At 38.7% G+C, this 23,685-nt stretch overlaps 1 protein-coding gene across 1 annotated transcript in view; it reads left to right on the top strand.

The window, feature by feature from the left end:
* The window catches only part of GALNT14 (polypeptide N-acetylgalactosaminyltransferase 14), a gene marked incomplete at its 3' end in the record, with an annotated part of 335,253 nt that overhangs the window by 148,893 nt on the left and 162,675 nt on the right, over window positions 1-23,685 (top strand). Inside the window, exon 2 of the mRNA XM_081341474.1 lies at window positions 5,877-6,046. Coding sequence (XP_081197600.1) covers window positions 5,877-6,046 — 170 coding nt within the window. The remainder of the gene's footprint in view (window positions 1-5,876; window positions 6,047-23,685) is intronic.

The raw sequence follows: 23,685 nt of genomic DNA, 5'->3' as shown, positions 1-23,685 counted from the left end.
ATCGGCAGTTTGGCGGGTCGAATCCCGAGTGCTGCGTAACAGTGAGCGCCTGTTACTCGTCACAGCTTCTGCCAACCTAGCAGTTCGAAAGCACGTAAAAAATGCAAGTAGAAAAATAGGGACCACTACGGTGAGAAGGTAACAGCGCTCCGTGTGCCTTTGGCATCTAGTCATGCCAGCCACATGACCACGGAGACGTCCTCGGACAAACGCTGGCTCTTCGGCTTTGAAACGGAGATGAGCACCAGCTCCTAGAGTTGGAAACGACTAGCACGCATGTGCGGGGGAACCTTTACCTTTACCTATAGACCATCCAACCAAACACTAGAAATAGATGAACCTTTTGCAAATTAGTTACATGAAGTGTGAAAGAAACACATCGCTGTAGTAATGGGAAACTTTAACTACTCTGAATCAACTGGGGAACAAAGTCTGCAGTGAATAGGAGACTGAACAGGTTCCTGATAAGCTAGCTGATAATTTTATCCTCCAAAAGATAGAGGAAGGAACTAGAGGGTCAACTATACTGGACTTAATTCTAACTAATAGGGATGACATGGTTGAGGGAGTGAAAGTCATGGGAACTTCGGATGAGAGTGACCATGTCATACTAGAATTCACCATGCAGGTACAGGTAACTGAACCTTCATAAATGACCTAGATGAGGGGATTGAAGGATTGCTCATCAAATTTGCGGATGACACCAAGATGGGGCGGGGAGGGGAATTGATTACACTTTAGAACACGGGTGTCAAACTCACGACATCACGTGATGTGTTGTGATGTGTTGTGACTTTTTCCCCATTGCTGGCAATGGGGTAGCCGCGATTTTGGTGTGACGCATCTGGCCCGTGGGCTGGCAGTTTGACACCCCTGCTTTAGAAGATAGATTCAAGATTCAGAAGGATCATGACAGACTTGAGAAATTGAGCCCTATCCAACCAGATGCAGTTCACAGGCCTATCAAAACCAAATGCACAGGTAAAGAAAAGGCAGTACCTGGCTCAACAATACTGATAGTGAAAAGGATACAGATATCCTGGTGGCCTACCACTTAAGTATAAGTAAGCAGTGTCAGCAGCTGCCAAAAAGGCTAACTTAGTCCTAGGCTGCATCAACAAAGGGATGGAATTAAGATCATCCAGTTCTGCATCCAGTTCTATTCACCACAATAAAAAAAGATGATGAGGCTCTAGTAAGAGTTCAGAGAAGAGCAACAAAGATAATAAAGGGTGTAGAGCAGACATGTCAAACACAAGGCCCGGGGGCCGGATTCGGCCCATGAAGTGGTTTCATGTGGCCCGTGAAGCCATCCTGGAAATAGTGAGGGAATGGCCCCCACTGCCTTGGCCCTGGCCCAGAGACCCTCCTTCTGCCAGAGACCCTCAGATCTGTCCCACTCCTGCCCAGGCCCCCATAGGCACCCTTGATGCAAATGATGTAGAGCTGGCCATGCCCACCCAGTAGGCCATACGCACTCTAGCCACACCCACCCAGTAGGCCACGCCCACCCTGGCCATACCCACCCGGCCCTCTAAGGGCAACCGCAATGCTGATGCGGCCCTCAATGAAATTGAGTTTGACACCCCTGGTGTAGAGGCTAAATATTAGGATGAATGGCTAAAGTAACTAGGTAAGTTTAGTCTAACAAAGAGAAGGCTTAAGGGAGACCTGATAGCAATCTTCTAGTACTTGAGGGGCTGTCACAGGGAAGAAGGAATCAATCTATTATCCCTAGCACCTGAGGGCATGACAAGAAGCAATGGGTGAAAGCTCATCAGAGGGAGATCTAACTTGGAAATAAATGGGCAACCATTTGTACAGGATGGTGTAACTACTCCTGCCTTGAGTAGGGGGTCAGACTAGAAGACTTCAAAGGTCCCTTCCAGCCATATGATTCTATGATAATATGTGACATAGAGCAAGGTTTGACTCCAATCATGTGTCTCCCAGATTACATCTCACTGATTTTATCTTGTAGAAATCATTTGAAAATATTATGAATTAAGTATATTCTTTCCAGATGAAACAACCTGCCGAATAATCATCGTAGACTGTGATACAAATTAAGAATTGATTTTCCAGATCATTTATCATATTTATTCTCCAGTCATTTTCAATTGATTTACTATCAAAATATTAGATTTATTGTCTATTATATGCCAAGCATCTTAAAAAATAAAACTAATGATTAGGGGATTAAGGAAGTAAAGAGCAGGAATATTCATTTATTGCATATGTATATATATTGTCCTCCCTTGAAAAAACTGCATATGTGGTTTTTCTTGGAAACTCTTATTTTTACAGCAATTCTGTGGGGTCAGTTATTTGGGAAATAACAGCAGAAGGTAACCTAGGGAGAACTTCATGATTAAGTGGGGATTGATCCTGAAGTTCTTAAGATCATACCTGCTTCTGTGTTCCTTTAATATTATTGGTTTTCTGGGAGTTATTGTGTAGGGACTCAGTCACTTCAACCCTTGGTGGCTCAATGGATGGTTTCTATGAGTTCTAATTATTTCAGTGAGGTTTTTAAAGAAGAGGCTGTTAAGTGGATCACAGATTGATAATCAGCATGGATTTGGTAGAATGTAATAAAAATCCAACTGAAAAATAATTAAATACAATCTGCAAGCATGGAGATAAGGGTAATCACACATATGTTTCAATATCTAATTCTGCATTTGTGGTATTTGTAAAGGAAGTGTTTTTTTTTTAAATTAAACTGTAGTGGGAGCTAGCTATTATTACTAAATTACAGTATTTTACAGTATTTAAACCAGCCCATGAATGCAGATGAATCACTGGTACATGGACCATTTACTGTATTTATTGGTGCCATCACTTTCTCATTCCCTTTCTTTTGTTACATAAACTGTACTGTGAATAAAATCAGTTATGAAATAAAATTGTTTGATATCAGTATCAGGCAAAAGGTTCTTTCATATGGCGGTAATAATAAATGAAAGATTAACTATTAGTAAGGTGACTTTTTGAGATGTCAAAATAATTCTATAATAATTCTGCCCATAGTAGAAACAAACTGAAATTAAAGATGTTGTGTTTCCATAATGATATTTGGGGGCATATGGTATGTGCTTCATTAAAACAGAGACAAAAGCATTGTATTCACTTGATTCTAAGGAAAAGGCCAGTTTGTTCAGTGGATAAATATGACATGGTATACTAAAAACAACAGCTGGGAGTGTGAACGTAGGGCCTATGGCTTGGTCACTTAGGAAAAAGCAGGAATGCAGCTACTGTAAAAGACTATTCTTTAGCATGATTTATTGGAATATTTTCTTGTGTACTTTCCATCTAAATTCTCAATCTTGGTAGTAGTAATCAGGTGAAAATCAAGTAAATTCAACAATCAACAAGAAAAGAGAAAAATCAAATTTAGCTACTAGAAGGAGCAAGCTTCTAGAGAGGATGTGTAGGCTGGATTAGATCCAAAGTTTAAGGACAGTGAAAAATTTATTTGAGAAATAGATACTGAGAAATCAAAGTAATACTTTCTACTTCTTCATAGAGGTCTGAAATAAAGTACCATTAATATTTATTCTCTGATTTTGTACAAGCAGTGGACTCAGTCATTCAGTCCCTAATCATCTCACAACTGGACTACTGTAATGAGCTCTTCATGGGGCTACCCTTGAAGAGCATTCAGAAACTACAGCTGGTGCAAAGCCTGGTGGCGTGGGCAATTTTGGGCCCCCCAAGAATGGCCTCTGTAATACCACTGCTCCACGAGCTGCATTGGCTGCCAGTCTGCTTCCGGGTGCAATTCAAGGTATTGGGGATCACCTTTAAAGCCTTTCATGGCATGGGTCCAGGTTACTTGAGGGACCATCTCACCCCACTGGGATTGGTCTCTATGACTCATGCTGGCAGAGGAGGCATGCTGTGGGTCCTGTCAGCCCTATTATTCTGGCTGGTGGGGTCCAAGACTTCTCTGCTGTTGCTCCTTCCCTCTGGAACATCTTGCCCCCGATATGAGGTTGGCCCCAACCTCCTATCTTTTCATAAGGGCCTAAAGCCATGGTGGCAAACCTATGACACGCGTGCCACAGGTGGTATGCAGAGCCCTCTCTGTGGGAATGCTCGCCATTGCCTCAGTCCTAGGCCTTCAGCTGGGTTTTATAAACCCTTTTTGCTTTAGGCCTCTACCATGTGAAAAGAAAAAGGTTCAATCAATTAATTTCAACTTCTGGGGGGAAAAAAAGATCTCGCAAAGTTGGAATTGATAGATTGAACATTTTAGTCCCACTCAGTCTACCGTTACCACTACAGCCATGCCCACCCAATGGGCTACGCCCACCCAATTGGCCAACCCACCCAATTGGCCATGCCCACCCAATGGGCCACGCCCAGCCAATGGGCCACACTCACACGGCCCCCGATGATACATAAGTGGGTTTTGGGTTGCAGTTTGGGCATTCGGTCTCTAAAAGGTTCGCCATCACTGGCCTAAAGACATGGCTGTGTCAGTCTTTGGTTTTAATGTTTGTTTTTAATTGTTTATGTTTTAGCCTATATGTAACTGTAAGCCACCCAGAGTTACCCTGTCGTAAGATGGGTGGTGAGTAAATTTTATAAATTAATTAATTAATAAATGAAAAATGTTCTTCTCTTTGCAAGTTGGCTGGTAGCCACATGAAAGTGAACTTTTATCACCTGGAACTGATTTGTCTCTTATGCTTTATAGTATGCAAACATTCTGGGTTTTTTTTTTACTGTGGTTTCTGGGCTTGTATAAATAGATCATGGCTTTGACTTTTTGGATTGAAAGCATCTGTTGCTAATTGCATCTGTTTTTTATATGTAGCACTGTGTTTGCTGAGAAGCCTTCTATTAAAAAAAAGATACTATTTGAAATGTTTTAGATTGGTTTCTACAGATTTCAGATATCAAATGAAAGTATTATCAGTCCCTTTTGCTATCAGTTTATGACAGAAATATCCATGGATTCATCACTTTCATTAAATGCAGAATTACATCTTTGTGATCCAAACTTTTCTCCTTTCATACATGTGTACAATATTATGATACATGTTTGATAGGAAAAGAACTTGTACCATGATAGCACTATGCTGTTTTCACAGTTTGCCCCCCACCCCACTGAATATTTCTGGTTTGTGAATTATTTTATACACATTACATTTTTACTTTATACACATTACATTTCTTCTGTATATATGTTGTATAGTCTGAATGTAATGCAGGAAAAGAAAAAAAGATATTATGAGAATACATACAAAAATGCATATAGTTTAGAGTGACATGTTTCCTAATCTTCACAAAATCTGGAGATGCCAAAACTGAAAAGCAATTACATTCTGGTCTGCAGTTAGGTTAGGAAGTAGAAATTAGGCTGTATCATATAAAATGTGACAAAAACAGATTTCTTTCCCAACCCTGCTTGTGGCTGTGTACAAAATGTCCCCTGAATTGATTCAACAGATTTACCTGCATTCAATGTTCAGCTGATTAAATCTGAGTTATGTTGACCTCAAACATCAGTATAATGCATTCTGCTTTGCAGCCACAAGCATATGCCAGAATACTAAACAGTAACTGGTTCTCACAGTGCAAGATGAATCTCTGTGTACTTTCTTTAATTTGAAGAAAAAAATAGGTATTTTCAAATGCATAACCTTATTTTTGAAATGATGATGTTCTGTATGAACAAGAACATGGTTCTTAACTGTTCTATTTATATTATATAATATATAGGTTTTTTTTAAAAAAAGTGTCACCCTGTCTTTGCTCAAAACTGTCCAATGAAGCTAACTTAAATTAAAAACAAGAAAAGCATGACCATTCAGTTACAACTTTTTATTTTTCTTATGAAATCTATGTTTATGCATGAACAGGATTCCGACATTGATTGGGATGATCTTTGGGATCAATTTGAAGAAAGAAAATATCTGAGTGTTCGGAGATGGAAAGGCGGAGAAGATCCATATCGACTGTATGCCTTTAACCAACGGGAGAGTGAACGGATGCCCAGTGATCGTGCCATCCATGATACTAGGCACCACAGGTTTGGTATCCCGTTTTCTTAGTTGCATGTTTTAGATTGTGCATTGATTGATCTACCAGTTAAGGCACTAGGATAGAAACCAGAAGACTCTGAGTTCTAGTCCTGCCTTAGGCATGAGAGCTAGCTGGGTGATCATGGACCAGTCAGTCTCTCATCCCAACTCAACTCACAGGGCTATTGTTGTGGGGAAAATAGGAGGAGGAATATTAGGTGGAACCAGTGGAACAGCTTGCCTTCAGAAGTCGTGGGTGCTCCATCACTGAAGGTTTTAAGAAGAGGCTATATCTGAAAGGGCATAGGTTCTCCTGCTTGAGCAGGGGGCTGGACGGAAAGACCTCCAAGGTCCCCTCTAGCTCTATTCTATTCAAGGTATATTCTCTGCTTTGAGTTATTTATAAAAATATTAAAAGCAGGATAAAAATATTTTTAAATAGTGATTAGAAGAGTGTGATTAAATCATATAGGGTACTATGATTTTTAGTAGAACATAAAAGGTTTTACTAAATTAAAATATGATTGAGAAGATGTATCTGTTAAGAGGCCAGGCTAAAAACTAGAAAGACTATGACTTCTAGTACTGTCTTAAGCAGTGCTTTTTTTGTAAAAGAAAAAGGTGCCGGAACTCACACATGTCATACAACCCGCCTTGCCTACCCTACAAGGTTCCATCCAAAAAAGGTGCCGGAACTCCGTTCTGAGCGTTCTATGACAAAAAAAGCTCTGGTCTTAAGCATGAAGTCAGCTGGGTGACTTTAGGCCAATCACACACTCTCAGTCATAGGAAAAAGGAAACTACAAGCTACTTCTGCAAATGTTGCCTAGAGAACTGCAGGGATCAGTCCAGGCAGTTAAAGGCACTTCGCTATTCAGCATTGGAAACATAGTATACTGTATGGCTCTATCTATTTCACCGAATTGATTAATGTCAATTTACGGTCATGCTGTAAGCTGCCCAGAGTAGTTGGAAAAGAGATGGGTGGCAAATAAATTGCATAAATAGATGAATAAATATAGATCAGCTATGGATGACTGTAATAAGTCATGGCATCAATATATTGATATATATGTATGTTTGTAAATATATGTCTTGTATTTTGATTTGTGTAGCTTTTTTTTCCTTTTATAAGTTTGACTTTTCTTTTTGATTGTTTTTTGTATTCAGTTTATTTTTTTAAAAAAATGACTGCTTCAACAGCATAAAAGCAATTAGCTCTATTTTTGTGGTGCTTCTGCTTTTTGATAAATATTGTACGAAGTGAATTTATGCAAGTAAGATATCACCTGATAAGTTAAGAACATGTCTTTTAGAACATATAAACCCTGGTACAATATAATTAAAAATATCAGGTTAAACCAAAATTTGCTCTGTAGATATAAAAATGGCTATTGGCTAACGCTTATATTGTCTTAATCCCAACAAGACCAAGTGGCTGTACATACCGGCATCTCGGGTTACCCAGTCTATTCCATCTTTAACTATGGGGGGTGAGATGTTACCCCCTGTAGATGGGGCTCGCAACTTGGGGGTCCTCCTTGATTCACAGCTCAGTTTAGAAGATCATATAGGAGCTGTGACCAGGGGGGCTTTTGCCCAGGTTCACCTGGTGCGCCAGTTGCAGCCCTATTTGGACCGAGATGCCCTATGTACAGTCACTCATGCGCTCGTGACCTCTCAGATTGACTACTGCAATGCTCTCTACATGGGGCTGCCCTTGAGGACCACTTGGAGGCTTCAACTGGTGCAGAATGTGGCCGCACGAGTGGTGATGGGGGTCTCCCGATACTCCCATATAACACCTCCGCGAGCTGCATTGGCTTCCAGTTGCCCTCCGGGTGAGATTCAAGGTGCTGGTGATGACCTATAAAGCCCTAAATGGCATGGGTCTGGATTATTTTCGGGAGCACCTTCTGCCGGTGTTAACTTCCTATCGTCCTGTGCACTCCCACAGAGAGGGCCTCCTCAGGGTGCCATCGGCCAGGGAATGCCGACTGGCAGCCCCCAGGGGGAGAGCATTCTCTGTGGGTACGCCTGCCCTCTGGAACCAGCTCCCTGTTGAGCTCTGGATGGCTCCCAACATTTGCTCCTTTCTTATGAACAATTATTAAACCTGGGGTGTTATGTGGTAGGTGCTTGTCTGTTTGAATTCCACAGTCCCAGAGCACTTTAGAGTCTTCATTTTCTATTATTTTATTTATTTTGTGATCCCACCAGTTCTTCCTTGCAAGCTAATGATATTTCTTGCTGATATATTTCAATGCACCATTGTTGCTTTGCCACGTGTTGTTTGTAATCAGCAGTGCTTTTTTTGTAAAAGAAAAAGGTGCCGGAACTCACACATGTCATACAACCCGCCTTGCCTACCCTACAAGGTTCCATCCAAAAAAGGTGCCGGAACTCCGTTCTGAGCGTTCTATGACAAAAAAAGCTCTGGTCTTAAGCATGAAGTCAGCTGGGTGACTTTAGGCCAATCACACACTCTCAGTCATAGGAAAAAGGAAACTACAAGCTACTTCTGCAAATGTTGCCTAGAGAACTGCAGGGATCAGTCCAGGCAGTTAAAGGCACTTCGCTATTCAGCATTGGAAACATAGTATACTGTATGGCTCTATCTATTTCACCGAATTGATTAATGTCAATTTACGGTCATGCTGTAAGCTGCCCAGAGTAGTTGGAAAAGAGATGGGTGGCAAATAAATTGCATAAATAGATGAATAAATATAGATCAGCTATGGATGACTGTAATAAGTCATGGCATCAATATATTGATATATATGTATGTTTGTAAATATATGTCTTGTATTTTGATTTGTGTAGCTTTTTTTTCCTTTTATAAGTTTGACTTTTCTTTTTGATTGTTTTTTGTATTCAGTTTATTTTTTTAAAAAAATGACTGCTTCAACAGCATAAAAGCAATTAGCTCTATTTTTGTGGTGCTTCTGCTTTTTGATAAATATTGTACGAAGTGAATTTATGCAAGTAAGATATCACCTGATAAGTTAAGAACATGTCTTTTAGAACATATAAACCCTGGTACAATATAATTAAAAATATCAGGTTAAACCAAAATTTGCTCTGTAGATATAAAAATGGCTATTGGCTAACGCTTATATTGTCTTAATCCCAACAAGACCAAGTGGCTGTACATACCGGCATCTCGGGTTACCCAGTCTATTCCATCTTTAACTATGGGGGGTGAGATGTTACCCCCTGTAGATGGGGCTCGCAACTTGGGGGTCCTCCTTGATTCACAGCTCAGTTTAGAAGATCATATAGGAGCTGTGACCAGGGGGGCTTTTGCCCAGGTTCACCTGGTGCGCCAGTTGCAGCCCTATTTGGACCGAGATGCCCTATGTACAGTCACTCATGCGCTCGTGACCTCTCAGATTGACTACTGCAATGCTCTCTACATGGGGCTGCCCTTGAGGACCACTTGGAGGCTTCAACTGGTGCAGAATGTGGCCGCACGAGTGGTGATGGGGGTCTCCCGATACTCCCATATAACACCTCCGCGAGCTGCATTGGCTTCCAGTTGCCCTCCGGGTGAGATTCAAGGTGCTGGTGATGACCTATAAAGCCCTAAATGGCATGGGTCTGGATTATTTTCGGGAGCACCTTCTGCCGGTGTTAACTTCCTATCGTCCTGTGCACTCCCACAGAGAGGGCCTCCTCAGGGTGCCATCGGCCAGGGAATGCCGACTGGCAGCCCCCAGGGGGAGAGCATTCTCTGTGGGTACGCCTGCCCTCTGGAACCAGCTCCCTGTTGAGCTCTGGATGGCTCCCAACATTTGCTCCTTTCGCCGCGACCTGAAAACTTGGTTATTTGAGCTTGCCGGCCTGGACTGAGGGATTGGAATTTTAAATTTTTAGAATGTTATTTATTTGTTGGGGCTAATTTAATTTAATTTAATTTATTTTTAACTTTGTATATTGTGTTTTAACTGCCCTGTACACCGCCCCGAGTCCTTCGGGAGAAGGGCGGTATATAAATCCAATAAAATAAATAAATATTGAACTGACTTATATTTTAATGACTATTTTTCTAATTTGGAGAAATTCTTTTCAAGTTTCTAGTTCTGACCTCATCCAACATCAGCAGACTTGGTCATCTCAATGTTCATCTAATTCTAGAACATTTATGAAGACCATGGCTTAAACATGTACATTAATCATTGAAAACACACCAGGGGCAAGCTAATTCATCATAAAAATATATCACTGTTGATCTGAAATAGAAAAAAGTTAATTAATTGTATCCTTGTTGTTGTTGTTGTTAAAACTGATGTTCATTCTGCCCAAGAGATCAATCTTAGTCAACAACAACAACAAGAAAATCAAAGCATGAAAATTGGTAGGGTCTCAGAATGCCATCCTCATATATATTTCCATATCTCTGCTCATTTTTTTCCTGATTACAATGGTTTGTCTATACTGTGTGTTTTCTGTTTTGCATGTTTCCAAGTGATTTAAATATCTTTCATCTCTGAATCTGCTGTAGTCAATTGTTCCCACAATAATTTTCTTTAAAAAGATCTGATAGCTTTTCTACTTTGCTTGATCTCCAGACCCTTGTGAATTGCTCTACATGGCTATGTTTTTACATTAGAAGAATGAACAAAGCATGTGATGTGATTATTTCTTGCTCAGCAAAACTTTGTCAACTTTGGAAATGAAATAATAGTAAACTATTAGGAGGAGACAGATTGACATCAAGTTGCTTTTCATCAGTGAATTGCAGGTGACAGTTGTCTCAAATTGCGGGAAAAATATAGTAGCTTTGGAAAGTAAAAAAATGCCTGTTTGGATCTGTATTGTCTTCTTAGTCACAGGTGTTTTAAAAAACAAATCCTTTACTTCAACTCTTCTTCAAATTCAGCCATTGAGTAGATTTTATAGTTTCATTATTTTGTAAGAGAATATTCAACTTTATTTTTAATGTCTGTATACATACTTGAATACTATTAAGCTGATATATAAGATCTTATACACATAGATGTGCCAATTACTCTCTTTTTCCTAATGCTTCCTTGAATTCTGTTTGCCCTTTGGCTAGCTGAGTTACATCAAAATGCAGTATATCCACATGGATATAGAGTATATCCACATGGTCACAGTGGAGAAATTCAACAGCTAGCCAGAGTTAGTACATGCAAGACAGAAGCTCAGTTAGAACTCCATCAATAGAAGTTACTAAATTCTACCACAGTTATTTAAAACTACCATTACATTAAAGCTCAGAGTGCTGCTCTGCTGTAGACATTATCTTGAATAATTTTGCCTCCTCTGCCACTTAGCTAGCTCTTCGTATTCCTTCTGGGTATCAATGAATATGTGAAATGCAGGGCCTTCCAACGAGGATCTTGTCCTTTACCTTTCAATTTTGTTAAAAATGAGTCATGCCTGCACATTTATGGGCTTTCTGATAGTTGCTGATGCTTGAAAAGATCTTTCATCTCTTCGACTATGGCTTGTTTTCCCTCTGTAAAAAATAATCACTGGTTTTTTATTCTAATAGAATAGGAGAACATCAAGTTTGAGGGAAGAAGAAACACTTCATGCTTCTCTTGTCTGAGCACTGATGAAGACAAGCTATCATAAAGGTTCAAGATGTGTTAAATTGACTGTGAGTTTGGCAATTTAATTTAATACCTTTCAAGTGTGCTGTCATGTCCTGTAAATTTCATCACTATTTTATAAACATGCATAATTTAATCATGATTAAGCACTTTGAATCCATTATATCTTATATTACATAAATGACAGTATTACCAGAGTGCATTCTAGAACCTCATAGCACATCTCATTGATGGGTCCTGTTGAGCATAAAAAGTGTTTGTGTTTGGCTAAACAGTGCGCCCTATTTCCATTTCTCCAGCTTTATTCTTAGGAAGGCAGCAATGTTTATTTCTATTGTAGGCCACATTCAGGACAACATTTGAAAACAATTGGTCTGCTTACATTAGTTTAGCTGTCTGAGGGTAACTCATTATATTAAGTTTAGAAATTGTCTTAAAAGTGGAGTAATAATATTATACTAACATCCACTCCAAAGAGCCTTGTTTGGTGACCTTGGACTTGCTGTTAATCTATTAAACTAGAGAGAAACATGGAAAAAGCAATAAGTAATTTAGACTTGGTGCCTTCTCCCTAAATCTGCAGGTTGTGTCACTAGGCCCCAGTTTTCATCTATATTCTGCTACTGATTTGTACATAGAAGAGTTAACCTGGAATTTTTCAGATGATAACATTATTTTGACCTAGTACATACCTATTGCTTGGAATTTAACAACTGGACAACATAAATGGGTTTCCTGTGCTCTTACCACGATCTTGTGCTCTTACCATGATTCCTGACAGTTAGAACAATTAACCAGAGGAACAACCTGCCTCCAGAAGTTGTGAATTCATCAACACCAGAAGTTTTAAAGAAGAGATTGGACAACCATTTCTCTGAAATGGTATACAGTTTCCTGCTTGAGCAGGAGGTTGAACTAGAAGACCTCCAAGGTCCCTTCCAACTCTTCTCTTCTCTTCTCTTCTCTTCTCTTCTCTTCTCTTCTCTTCTCTTCTCTTCTCTTCTCTTCTCTTCTCTTCTCCGCTCCGTTCCGTTCCGTTCTGTTCTGTTCTATCTAACATTGCAGCACTGAAAAGATTAATATACGGCTCCTTTCACTCAATGGATTGGAGACCTGATTGTAGTTGTTGCCTATGAGTGGATTTCTTATGGACATAGATTTTGTATGGAGAAATATAATGAAATATGGGACTCATTTATACAAAATACAATAGGTTAGAAATAATGATACTTATATAAATGTATTAGAAACATATTGCAATAGCACTTAAACTTAGGTACCACTCTGAGCAGTTTACAATGTCAGCAACAATTTACCGACCTTAGAAGGATGGAAGGCTGAGTCAACCTTGAGCCAATCAGAATTGAACTTCTGGCTGTGGGCTGAGTTAGCCTGCAATGCTGCATCCTAACCACTGCATCACTGGGGCTCTTTGTACTTGAATAATAATTGCATTAATAATCATAGCCTTTTACAGTAATAATGATATATTACACCTTTTTCCTTTTGTTGCATTTTAAATATTTTTTTGAAAAAACAACACTTTTTTGTCAATGCATGTATTTTTATCTTTCTGGCTCCCCCCCTCCCCTGTGTCATTATTTTATTTTAATATTTTAATTATTTTTTATTTATTCTATAACTTGTGAGATGCCCAGGGGAGATGGGTGGCATAAAAATTTAATAAATAGATAATTTTAAATGTAATAAAAGATTAAATTAAAAAAAAATCTGGAATGCCCAAAGACAACTCCCAGGGGGGCTGTCATGCTAATCACACGCTGTATTGTTTCCATATAGGGAAGTTCTGTGCCTTTTTGATAAATTGATAGATAGATAGATAGATATAGTTAAGATTGTTGATATTAAGTTCTCTGCCCTTTTATTTCTTGTTTATCTCCTGCTTTTCTATTGCTTTTAATCCCTTTTTGCCAACTAAATAAACATCAAGTTGTATTTTTGCTAACTGAACTGAATGTTTTGTGAGCTTGCTGTGAACTGGAAATAGGAATCGATTGGGAGTCTACTTGGCACAAGTTAAACTGGAAATTACAAACAGTCATTTTCCAACAATATTGGGCAAACTGACCTGCAGCTACAGCTAATAAGTATTTTTTTACAAAGAAAAAAGAAAAATATTTTTGCATGCTGTCCACAGTAACTTGTTAGGGGGGCGCACACTAAACATCTCTAAATGGTACAGAGTGAAATTCTCCTTGTTTCCGAATATCGGTGGGGCTGTCAGCTTCCAGTAACCTGTCAGCCAATTATGAGCAATGAGTCATCTTGCCACAGTGTAGGTGCACTGCAATGCCAGTCTGATATTGCTCAATGTAGCTGAACAAACTGTCTGATAACAAATCACAGCTCCTGTTCGAAGTTCTTATTTTCCTCTCTGCCATGGTTTCTGCCTTTGTCTCCTTCCATTGCCCAACCTACGATCCCGCCTGCTGCTGCTTTTGACTTTCGGGATACTTTCCCACAGCGTTTACCTGAATATCAGGAAATACTGCAACATTCACAATCTTGTTCTGACAACTCCAATAAATCTGAACCCAACCATTGTGTCAAAGGAAGAGGAAAAAGTACATGCACATAGACTGAACAGCATCTGCGTTCTGTTCATCTCATGCTCCATTTTTTTTGGAAAAAAAAACTTTTGTGCAGCTAACCAACCATCCACTCTGCATATGTATAAAAATGAAGTGCTTAAAGAGGATAGGCTTTGGGGGAAAAAAGTAGAATGAAATGACTGCTGAGTGAAATCTACCCTATACAATAGGGCAGATGGCAAGTATCCCATTTGTTATTTTCTCTAAGAACAACAGCCTCTCTAGTTAGTTATTAACTGACACCCATCAGGGCTGTCAGATTTCCTCTAGAGAAAATAGCATCTGGCTACTGTCTGAAAGCAAATAAGTATCTCAGCAGTACTTGCAGTTAAGCACTGAATGCAATATTATCTCATATAGATTGGCTCCTACCACGATGATCACATTAAGTTTCCAGGAGGATAAAATGAAGTTTTACAGGGAAATAGAACAGTTTTGAACAGTGTTCCTCTGAAGGTCAAGTAGAATAGCCTCTTCTGAGATTGGTCTACATCTATTGAGGACAGAATTGCTCATCTCTGTGTCTGAACACTTGATAAGACAGAGAATCTCTGATACGATAGAAACAAGAGCTTCCAAAGGTTTGACTTGGAAACATTTTTTTTAAATTTTTTATTTATATTTATTTTAAATATTTACAGACACATACACACTAAGTATATACATTTCAAATTAAAAAAGAAAAGGAAAAGGACAAACAAACGCTTAACAAACATGCATATAAACTAACTGGGGATTGAAATCCCCTGTGCAGTTATACATAATTACATCACGGCAAATCTTAAATCTTATTTAACGTTGTCTATTTTGACTATTAAATATTATCATAAAGATTACTATAAAGTGTCATATTAACTATTCTAGGTTTGTTCTATTTTTTAACCAATCATACCATCGTTCCCAGTTGGTGTAATACATAGATTCTTGTTTCTGTTTTAACATATAAGTTAGTTTATCCATTTCAGCACAATTCAGAATCTTATTAATTAACATTTGGTCCGTTGGAATATTTATATCCTTCCACTGTTGAGCGAAGGTTATTCTCGCTGCTGTTGTAACATGTACAAAGAGATACCAATCTTGTCTATTAATTAGTTTTGGCTTTATACCAAGTAGGTAAGAGTGTGGAAGCAAAGGGAAGATGACACCAGTTATTTGTTTTAACCAGTTTTGGACCTTCTCCCAATATTTCTTGCTCTGAGGACAAGTCCACCACTGGTGGAAAAAAGTATCATCTATATATCTAGCTAGGAGGAGATTGTACATTCCAGAAATAAATTTTAGTCCGGGGCCTTCCAAACTTTTATCGAAGGGTTGACTAGTTTGGGAGATGCCATATTCCTGTTTATCCTTAGAAAACCTGGTTTGGATTTGAATGTATGACCACCAATCTATATCTATACCTTGTATCTGTAATTGTTCTCTAGATTTCAGATTCCCTTCTTCATCCACCAGAATCTTGTAGGACCAGTTTCTTTTCAGGTTGTGAACAGTCGGCTGGGTTGTTATCTCCAATGGGACCACCCATTTGGGAATCTTAGTATACATTCATTTTTTAACTTTTTGCCAAATTCTGATCAAAATTCTCCTGATGTAGTGGTTAGTAAAGTACTTGGATGGAGTTTTTTGATATGACCATAAAGTTGAGTGCCATCCTTGGTTAAGGTCAAAGCCTTCAATAGTTAATATGCGTTTCCTCGACAGGGATACCCAATCTTTAATCCAGAGGAGTGCAGAGGCTTGATAGTATAATTCCCAGTTTGGAAGTCCCAAGCCCCCCCTTGTTTTGTGCTCCTGGAGCATTTTTCCCTTTATTCGTGGTTTTTTACCCCGCCAAACAAATTTCCCTATTGCTTGATCCAATTTCCTAAAATTTTTTTTGTCTAAATTTACGGGGGCCGTTTGAAATAAAAAAAATCCAACGTGGGAGGATTATGTGCCTTGATTGCGGCAATTCTGCCCAAAAAAGATAATTGAATATTTTTCCACCTGTCAAGGTCTTGTAGTGTATTGGCAAATAATTTATTATAATTAAGTTCTTTAATATTGGAACATTTATTGGTTAATTCGATTCCCAAGTACTTTACTTTTTTAGCAAATTTTAACCCCATAATTCCTTCTATTTCTTTTTTCTTTACATCAGTTAAGTTTTTGGACAACATTTTGGTTTTTCCTCTATTTATTTTCAGTCCTGCCACCTCACCATATTGTTCAATCTTTTTTACTAAATTTGGCCCAGAGACTAGGGGGTCCTCTAACACAAACACCAAATCGTCAGCAAAAGCCTGAAGTTAATATTCTTCTCCTCTAATTTTGAGGCCCCTAATAGTCTCATCTTGTCTAACTGTATCAAGAAGTGGTTCCAGAGCCAAAACAATAATGGGGAAAGAGAGCAACCTTGTCTGGTGCCCTTGAAAATTCCAAATTCTCCAGACATCGCTCCATTAAAAAGTAGCCTAGCCGACTGTTCAGAATATATTGTTTGAATTGCATTCATAAATTTAGGGCCAAATTCCATTACTTTTAATTGATGCATAATAAATTTCCAATTAACTCTGTCAAAAGCTTTTTGTGCGTCTACAAATATCATCGCCATGGGCCTGTCTGAAAGTTTCTGGTAGTACTCCAATACATTTAAAATTATTCGCACATTATCATTAAGATGTCTATAGGGTAAAAAACCATTTTGGTCCTGGTGAATAAAGTGGGAAAGAAATATTTTAAGTCTTCCTGCCAATATGGTCGTAAAAATTTTGTAGTCTACATTCAATAACGAAATTGGTCTGTAATTTTGGATCAACGTCAAATCCGAATCAGGTTTAGGATTTAAGGAGATATGAGCCTCTCTCCAAGATTTGGGCATTTTTGCATCAGTTAAAATGTTATTAAATATATCCCTTAATTGAGGACCTAGCAGGTCAATGAATTCCTTATAAAGTTCACAAGGCAGGCCATCCGGGCCTGGAGTTTTCCCCCCTGTTTGTTTTTTAATAGCTTCCTCAACTTCATCCATAGTTATTTCCTTATTCAGAAGTTGTCTAAAAGAATCCAACATCGGTTGGGGGCGATAATTCTGAAAATATTGTTCTAACTTACTTTGTGGACATTCTTCCTCACTGTAAAGTAGTCTATAAAATTCTTGTGCAATTTTTAGTTTTTGTTCCTTATTAATCACCAGGTTACCATCCTGATCTTGTAGATAGTCTATCCTTTTTGCTTTTTGTTCCTTTCTTAATCTGTAACTTAACCATTTCCCCGGTTTATTAGCGTGTTCAAAGTACCTCTGCCTGCTCCTCTTAATTTTATCTGCCACCTCTTTTTGATCAATCAAAAGAATCTCATGTTTGATCAAATCTTTTTTTTTTCTTTATGCTGGGAATTTTGGGGATCTAATTGCAGCGCCTCCTCTATTTTTGATAATTTTGAAAATAACTCAACTCTTTTTAATCTTTCTTGTTTCCAACTATAGGCCGAATGTTTTATAGCGAGCCCTCTTACTACTGCCTTAGCTGTGTCCCAAATAGTTTGCAGAGAGGTGTCCTCTCTTTTGTTTTCTATAAAAAAAAATTATAACTCCTTTTTTGAACTTTTGAGAAATTCCTCATCTCTCATTAAATCTGGTCTCATAGACCACCTCGCCCTTTTTTGGAGGGGTCCTGCCCATTTGACTATTAAGGGGTGGTGGTCTGCCCATACATTGGTGTTTATCTCTACCTCTATAATGGTCTCTTTAATCTCAGATGTCGACCAAAACATATCTATTCGAGACCATGAATGGTGCCTAGGGGAGAAATAGGTGAATTGTTTTTGAGTAGGATGTAAATCTCTCCATACGTCTGAAAGTCCAATTTGGGTTACTAGCTTATCCCATATTTTAGGCAAAATTTTCCTTTGTCTTTTTATGTACCTTGGGGGGCCTGCCCCTGGTTCGAAGTCTTTATTAACATCCCCCAAAATACATATATTTTCATAATCAAGATCAGTTAGTTTCTTATATAACTTTTTTAAAAAAGTTTTCTGATCCGTATTGGGCGCATATATAACTACTAATAATACCAGTTTTAAACCTATTTTAGTTTCCAGCGCTAGTATTCTTCCCTCTTCATCAGAGTACACTTGTTATGTCACTAATCCTTTGCGGTCGTACACAGCAATACCTCGTTTTTTCTGACTGGCCAAGGATACATATAATTTCCCCAATTGGGGGCACTCTAATACTTTTTGATGGTTTTTACATATATGAGTTTCCTGTATACAAATCAAATCACAATTTTGTTTTTGTAAGCTAAGCCAAATTCTTTTCTTTTTAGCAGGGGCATTTAATCCGTTAATATTAACGGAAAACAAATATAATTCTTCTTCCATACTCTTACTTACCTATGGCCTTTTGTCTCTGTGATCTAGTTTCAACTTGTAGCCCTGTTGCATCTCCAGACCTATTGTTGCCGTTCATCCTCTTTCCTTGGTCATCCTGCTGCTCTATACTGGGTTCTTGTGAAGTTTCTTCCATACTCTTGCTCTCTGTTTCTCCTTCACTTTCTCGATCAAATAAGGTAACTTGTGTTTCATAAAAGTCCTGTGCATCCTGAAGTGACTCCAGTTTAAGCCTTTGAGTTTGCCACGTGAATGATATTCCTTCTGGTAGTAACCAACAGTACCGAATCTTATATTTCCTTAAAAAAGTTGTAAGAAATTCAAACTGTCTTCTCATATCTCGTACTCTCTTTGGTATTTGTGGCAGTACTGCTATACGTTTTCCCTTGTATGTAAATGCTTGGAGCCTGGTTTTCTGGAGTATCTCATCTCAAATTGACTTTTTAGTAAGACGGACATGCACTTCTTTGGGTAGATTATTACGTCTGGCATAACTAGTATAAATGCGATAAACTTGGTCCACATCTCGTAATATCTCAGTTTGGTCTCTTCCCAAAATCCCAGCCATAACTTCTCCCATCACTTCTCGAAGGCATTCCTCTTTTTATTCCATTATATTCTGGAAATGTAGGAAGTTCCCAGATTTATCCATTTCCAGCATCACCATCTCATTTTCCAATCGTTTGTTGACTCTGGCAAAATGGGCATCCAACCTCCCCACTTTCTCATCTGTTTTGGCAATTTTCGTTTCTATAGTTTGCAGCTGATCTTCATGTTTAGTTAAAATATTCTGTATTTCCTCGAATCTTGTATGAAATTGTCTAGTCTCATCTGTCAATATTGCTACATTTGATTTTAGTTTCTCCAGTACCTTAAATGTAGATTCTTGATTATTGACCAAGGTATCTTGGTTCTTAAGAACCGTATCCTGTATTGATTTAAGCATGTCTTGCCATTCTTGGGGTATAGTTAAGGATTGGCTTGCAGCTGGGATGTCTTCTGGAGATTTCTTCAGCATCTGTGGAATCGTTGTCACGGGGGAGGAGGAAGCTGTAAGTGTCTTCTTTTTAAGGGATGTGGTGGTGGTAGTTGTTGCCATCTTTGGGAATTCTAAAATATCCCTCCAACCAATTGTACACCACCACGTTCTCTGGTCTGTATCATTCAGTTTCACAGTAATAATATATTTCCTTTACCTTCCTAATCTCAAATTCCACTATCTTAATATTCTAATATAATTCTAAAGTCAAAAAGGATACATAAATAGATTGAGTTAAATCATAATAATTAACCTATTATTAATTTCAATATATTTTAAATAAGGTATTTTCAGCTTCTAGTATTAATATTACTTACTTTTGTGGCTTAATATAATTAATAATAGCACTAAGAATAGTAATAATAACTAATAATAACAATCTTACACACTATTAATGATAGTAAACTTAGTCAATATAGGTTTGATTAAACAGCTGGATTAATATTTAACTATAAATAAAAGTTAATAACCAATGACCAAACTAATTCTAGTAAATAATTCCTAAAAAAGGAACTATAGTTAATTAAAGCTAAATTGTAGGATAAGTTCGTTTAGTCGTTTAGTCACTAGATGGGAGTAGGGATCACAACTTTGTTTAGAAAACAGCAAGCAGATCAAATTTGACAGTTCATGCAAATGGTGTCTGGTCTCTGTTCCGAGAAAAAGGAAAAGAAAAGCATAAAATTTAAATCCGCCAGTATCCTTTCCCAACACAGGTCAAAATAGTCTTGTCTTGTAAGCAGCAGCAAAGAGAATATTATTTCCAAAAGATAGATTCTAGTATTCCTTTCATAGACCTCTCCAATCGGCTGTCAAACACTTTGTAACAGTTCGCCTTTCATTTTCCTTGCCACTTTCTCCACTCGTGCTGGTTCACGTCAGCTAAATCCAAACTCTTAAGAACAAGCTTCCAGTTCACTTTCCTCACTTTGTTCAAAGTTAAAATAGATCGCGGTTTAGAACAGATGAGATTACCGGGATGTTCTGGCTTCCAGCTTACAGCAAGTCACGGCTCCGGGGCGCCATTACAGGCATCTTCTTGACGCATCCGATCCCGGGGAGTTCTTCAGCTTCCCTTCACAGTTGCACTCTGCTTCGGAGCTGGAATGCTCCCCTCACTTTCCCCAAGCTTTTCCCGCTTGAGGATGGCTTTGATTTGCCATCAAACGTGGCAAACGGAGCTGTCGGCTTCAGGAGAAAGTCCCTAGCCTGCTCCGCTCCGCCGTGACGACCGGGAAGTCCCGACTTGGAAACATTTTGCATCAGTTTTAAGAACTAGTAAAAATAATAAATTGATTTTAGAATTAGTCTGAAGAACTAATTATGATGTAGACATGGGTACAAATGGCCTTTCAAAATTCTCTGTCCAGTTTTTGGGTAGAAGAATTGGTTGAATTCTTTCTGCAGGAGAAGTTGTTTAATCATTTATCTCCTTTTTTGATGACAATAGCATGATTAGAGCAAAAAAGAGAAATTGTTATATAGTAAGTAACCCATGCCCCATTGGATTATTGTTTCAAAGATAGTTCCTTACCTAAACAGAAAAACGCAGATGGGCAGTGGGAGGAGCAGAAGTGACTTCCAACTTCCTGCCAGCTTCACCATTAAGTTTCCTTATGGGAAGCTGACAGGAAGCATTGGAAATCCATCCATCCATCCTTCCTTCTTTCCTTCCTTCCTTCCTTCCTTCCTTCCTTCCTTCCTTCCTTCCTTCCTTCCTTCCTTCCTTCCTTCCTTCCTCCCTCCCTCCCTCCCTCCCTCCCTCCCTGTGCAAGAGGTGGCATGCAGGTCAGGGATTTTGCACAGTGGGCGGTGTAGGTCGAGAAGCATGTGGGTGGGTCCCCAAGAGGTGCCACCTGGGTTAAGGAACGGCATGTGGAAGAGCATTCATGGGGCTGCAGAAGAGGTGCTCTGTGGGTCAGAAAAAGTCTGCGGGGGCAGTACAGTCTTGAGAAAGGGTTGCAAGAAGTGCTACACAGGTCAGGGAAAGTTGTGGGAGGATGTTTTGGTCAGGGAGAGTGTGTAAAAGGTGCTGCCTGGGTTGGGAAGGCACACGAGGGGGCAACACAAGTGATGGGAACTTGCAGGGTAGTGGTGGCATGGACCAGAAAGAATGCATGGGGCCCTTCCCTTCCCTGTAGGCAGGTAGGTGGCTCTATTGGGTGGGGGAGGTAACAATGGATTGCAAAATTGTCTGGGAAACTGTTAAGGAATGTTGAAAATGAAGATCACATGACTGCAACAGCAGCCTTGCAGTGCAACAGCAGCCAGTAGCACTGAACATCTCCAAATTTCATTCCCTTGGTACTCATGGATTCCAGATTTTGTCCACATTCTGTAAGTCAGCTCATTTGAGATATCTTGATTCAAAAATTGTTGCCCTATGACGCACTGTTTGCCCATTATAAGGTCATGATGAGAATTTCACCACTACGTAGATTCCTTTGGGATTTAACTAAAGCCAGAGAGATTGTAGACTGTTGAGGGGACAATTCTATAATGGAAGATAGACACTAATTGGGCACTTTGGATCTAAAGATGTTTCAAAAACATTACATTCTGCTGAGAATAATTTATGTGGAATACTCTTCTTGGAAAGAATTTCAGCAGACTGAGGAAAAACTGATAGGGGAAAATGTAGAAGAATTTCTTTGTCTGACAGGAGACTCATATCAAATTATGAGTGAATATTCATCATACTGAACCCAAAGGAATTAATGCAGTGATATTCATGATATATTATCATTTTTTTATATTTTTAGTGCAGATAGCAGTAATATCAGTTATGCTAATTTTAAAAATGCAAAATTATATGGAATAGTATCTAGCCATTGGCAAAATTATGTCTGCCAGCACAACAGAGTCCTCATCTCCTCTGCATTTCTCTTTGGGAGAGGGAGGATTTTCCAGCAAGCTACACTGACACGGGCAATTATAGAGTTCAAATACTGTATCTCTCTGATAATGAACTCCAGAGTGTCTTAGATAACCCAGTCTCTCCATTATCTTCAGTTCCTCATCTTTTAAATGTGAATGATAATGGATTATAGGCTACAATACCTTTAGAATTAAGCATGTAACACAGTTGTGGCAGAATTTGTAATGGATATTTTTCAATTCTGAGTTGGAAAGCTGCAATCCCCCAAAGATTCCCTTTGTCCTTGCTGATATAATCTATTGGGGTTGGAAATGGCATATGGATTCAATTAATGTTTTTCTCTACTGCCCCTTTAGAAAGAAGCAGTAATGAAGTCTTTACAGGTGGTTTTTGTTTAGTGACCATAATTGGGACCAGCCTCTTTGTCATTAAGTGAAATAGTTACTAAGTGACCTGTGCTTACCATCTTACTTCAGTTTTCCTTTGCTTTACTGATCTGCAAAGGTTGTAAATGTGAAGATTTATCACACTTACTTTTTCATCACTGTTGTAATTGTAAACTGTTGCTAATTGAGGAATTGTTAAATAAGGATTATTTCTATTATGAAACCATTGGTCTGGACAACTTTTGCCTAGATTTTTATAGACAAACTAAGTAGAGATTGGACCCATAACTATCTGGTTGTAAGTCTGAAATAAATATTGTCAGCCTGGCAGATCACTTACAAAGGGAAAACATTAGGAACAATTGTAAAAAAAAGAGGAATTAATATGGTGTGGAAAACAGAAGTCAGTCACATTCATGTTTTTGTTTATTTCATTCAGTTTTTGCTCCAAGTTGAAAAAATATGAGCATTTGATGGGGCCAGGTAGAGTTTCTTGAACTCATAGCTTTCCAGGAAATATGCAGTATCCTATATGGTATCAATTCTATAGCTTGAGAGGTTGCCTCTTGCCTTTTTGGCTAGACTAGACTGCCAGAAATGAGATAAGGAACTGAATTCGTTAATCAACCCAGAATTTCAACTGGGCTAGAATTTGGCTGCTTGTGTGGTAACAGACCTGTAATTGCTAATTTGCATCATTAGTACAGGAGCTGTGTTAGCTTTTGTTTGTGTCTGAGTGCAGTTCAGTTCAAGATGCTGGATATCTTTGAGATCAC

The sequence above is a fragment of the Vipera berus genome (genome assembly GCF_964194415.1).
Source record: "Vipera berus genome assembly, chromosome: 1".
Classification (NCBI taxonomy): Eukaryota; Metazoa; Chordata; class Lepidosauria; order Squamata; family Viperidae; genus Vipera; species Vipera berus.
This window is presented reverse-complemented; position numbering and strand designations above follow the sequence as displayed.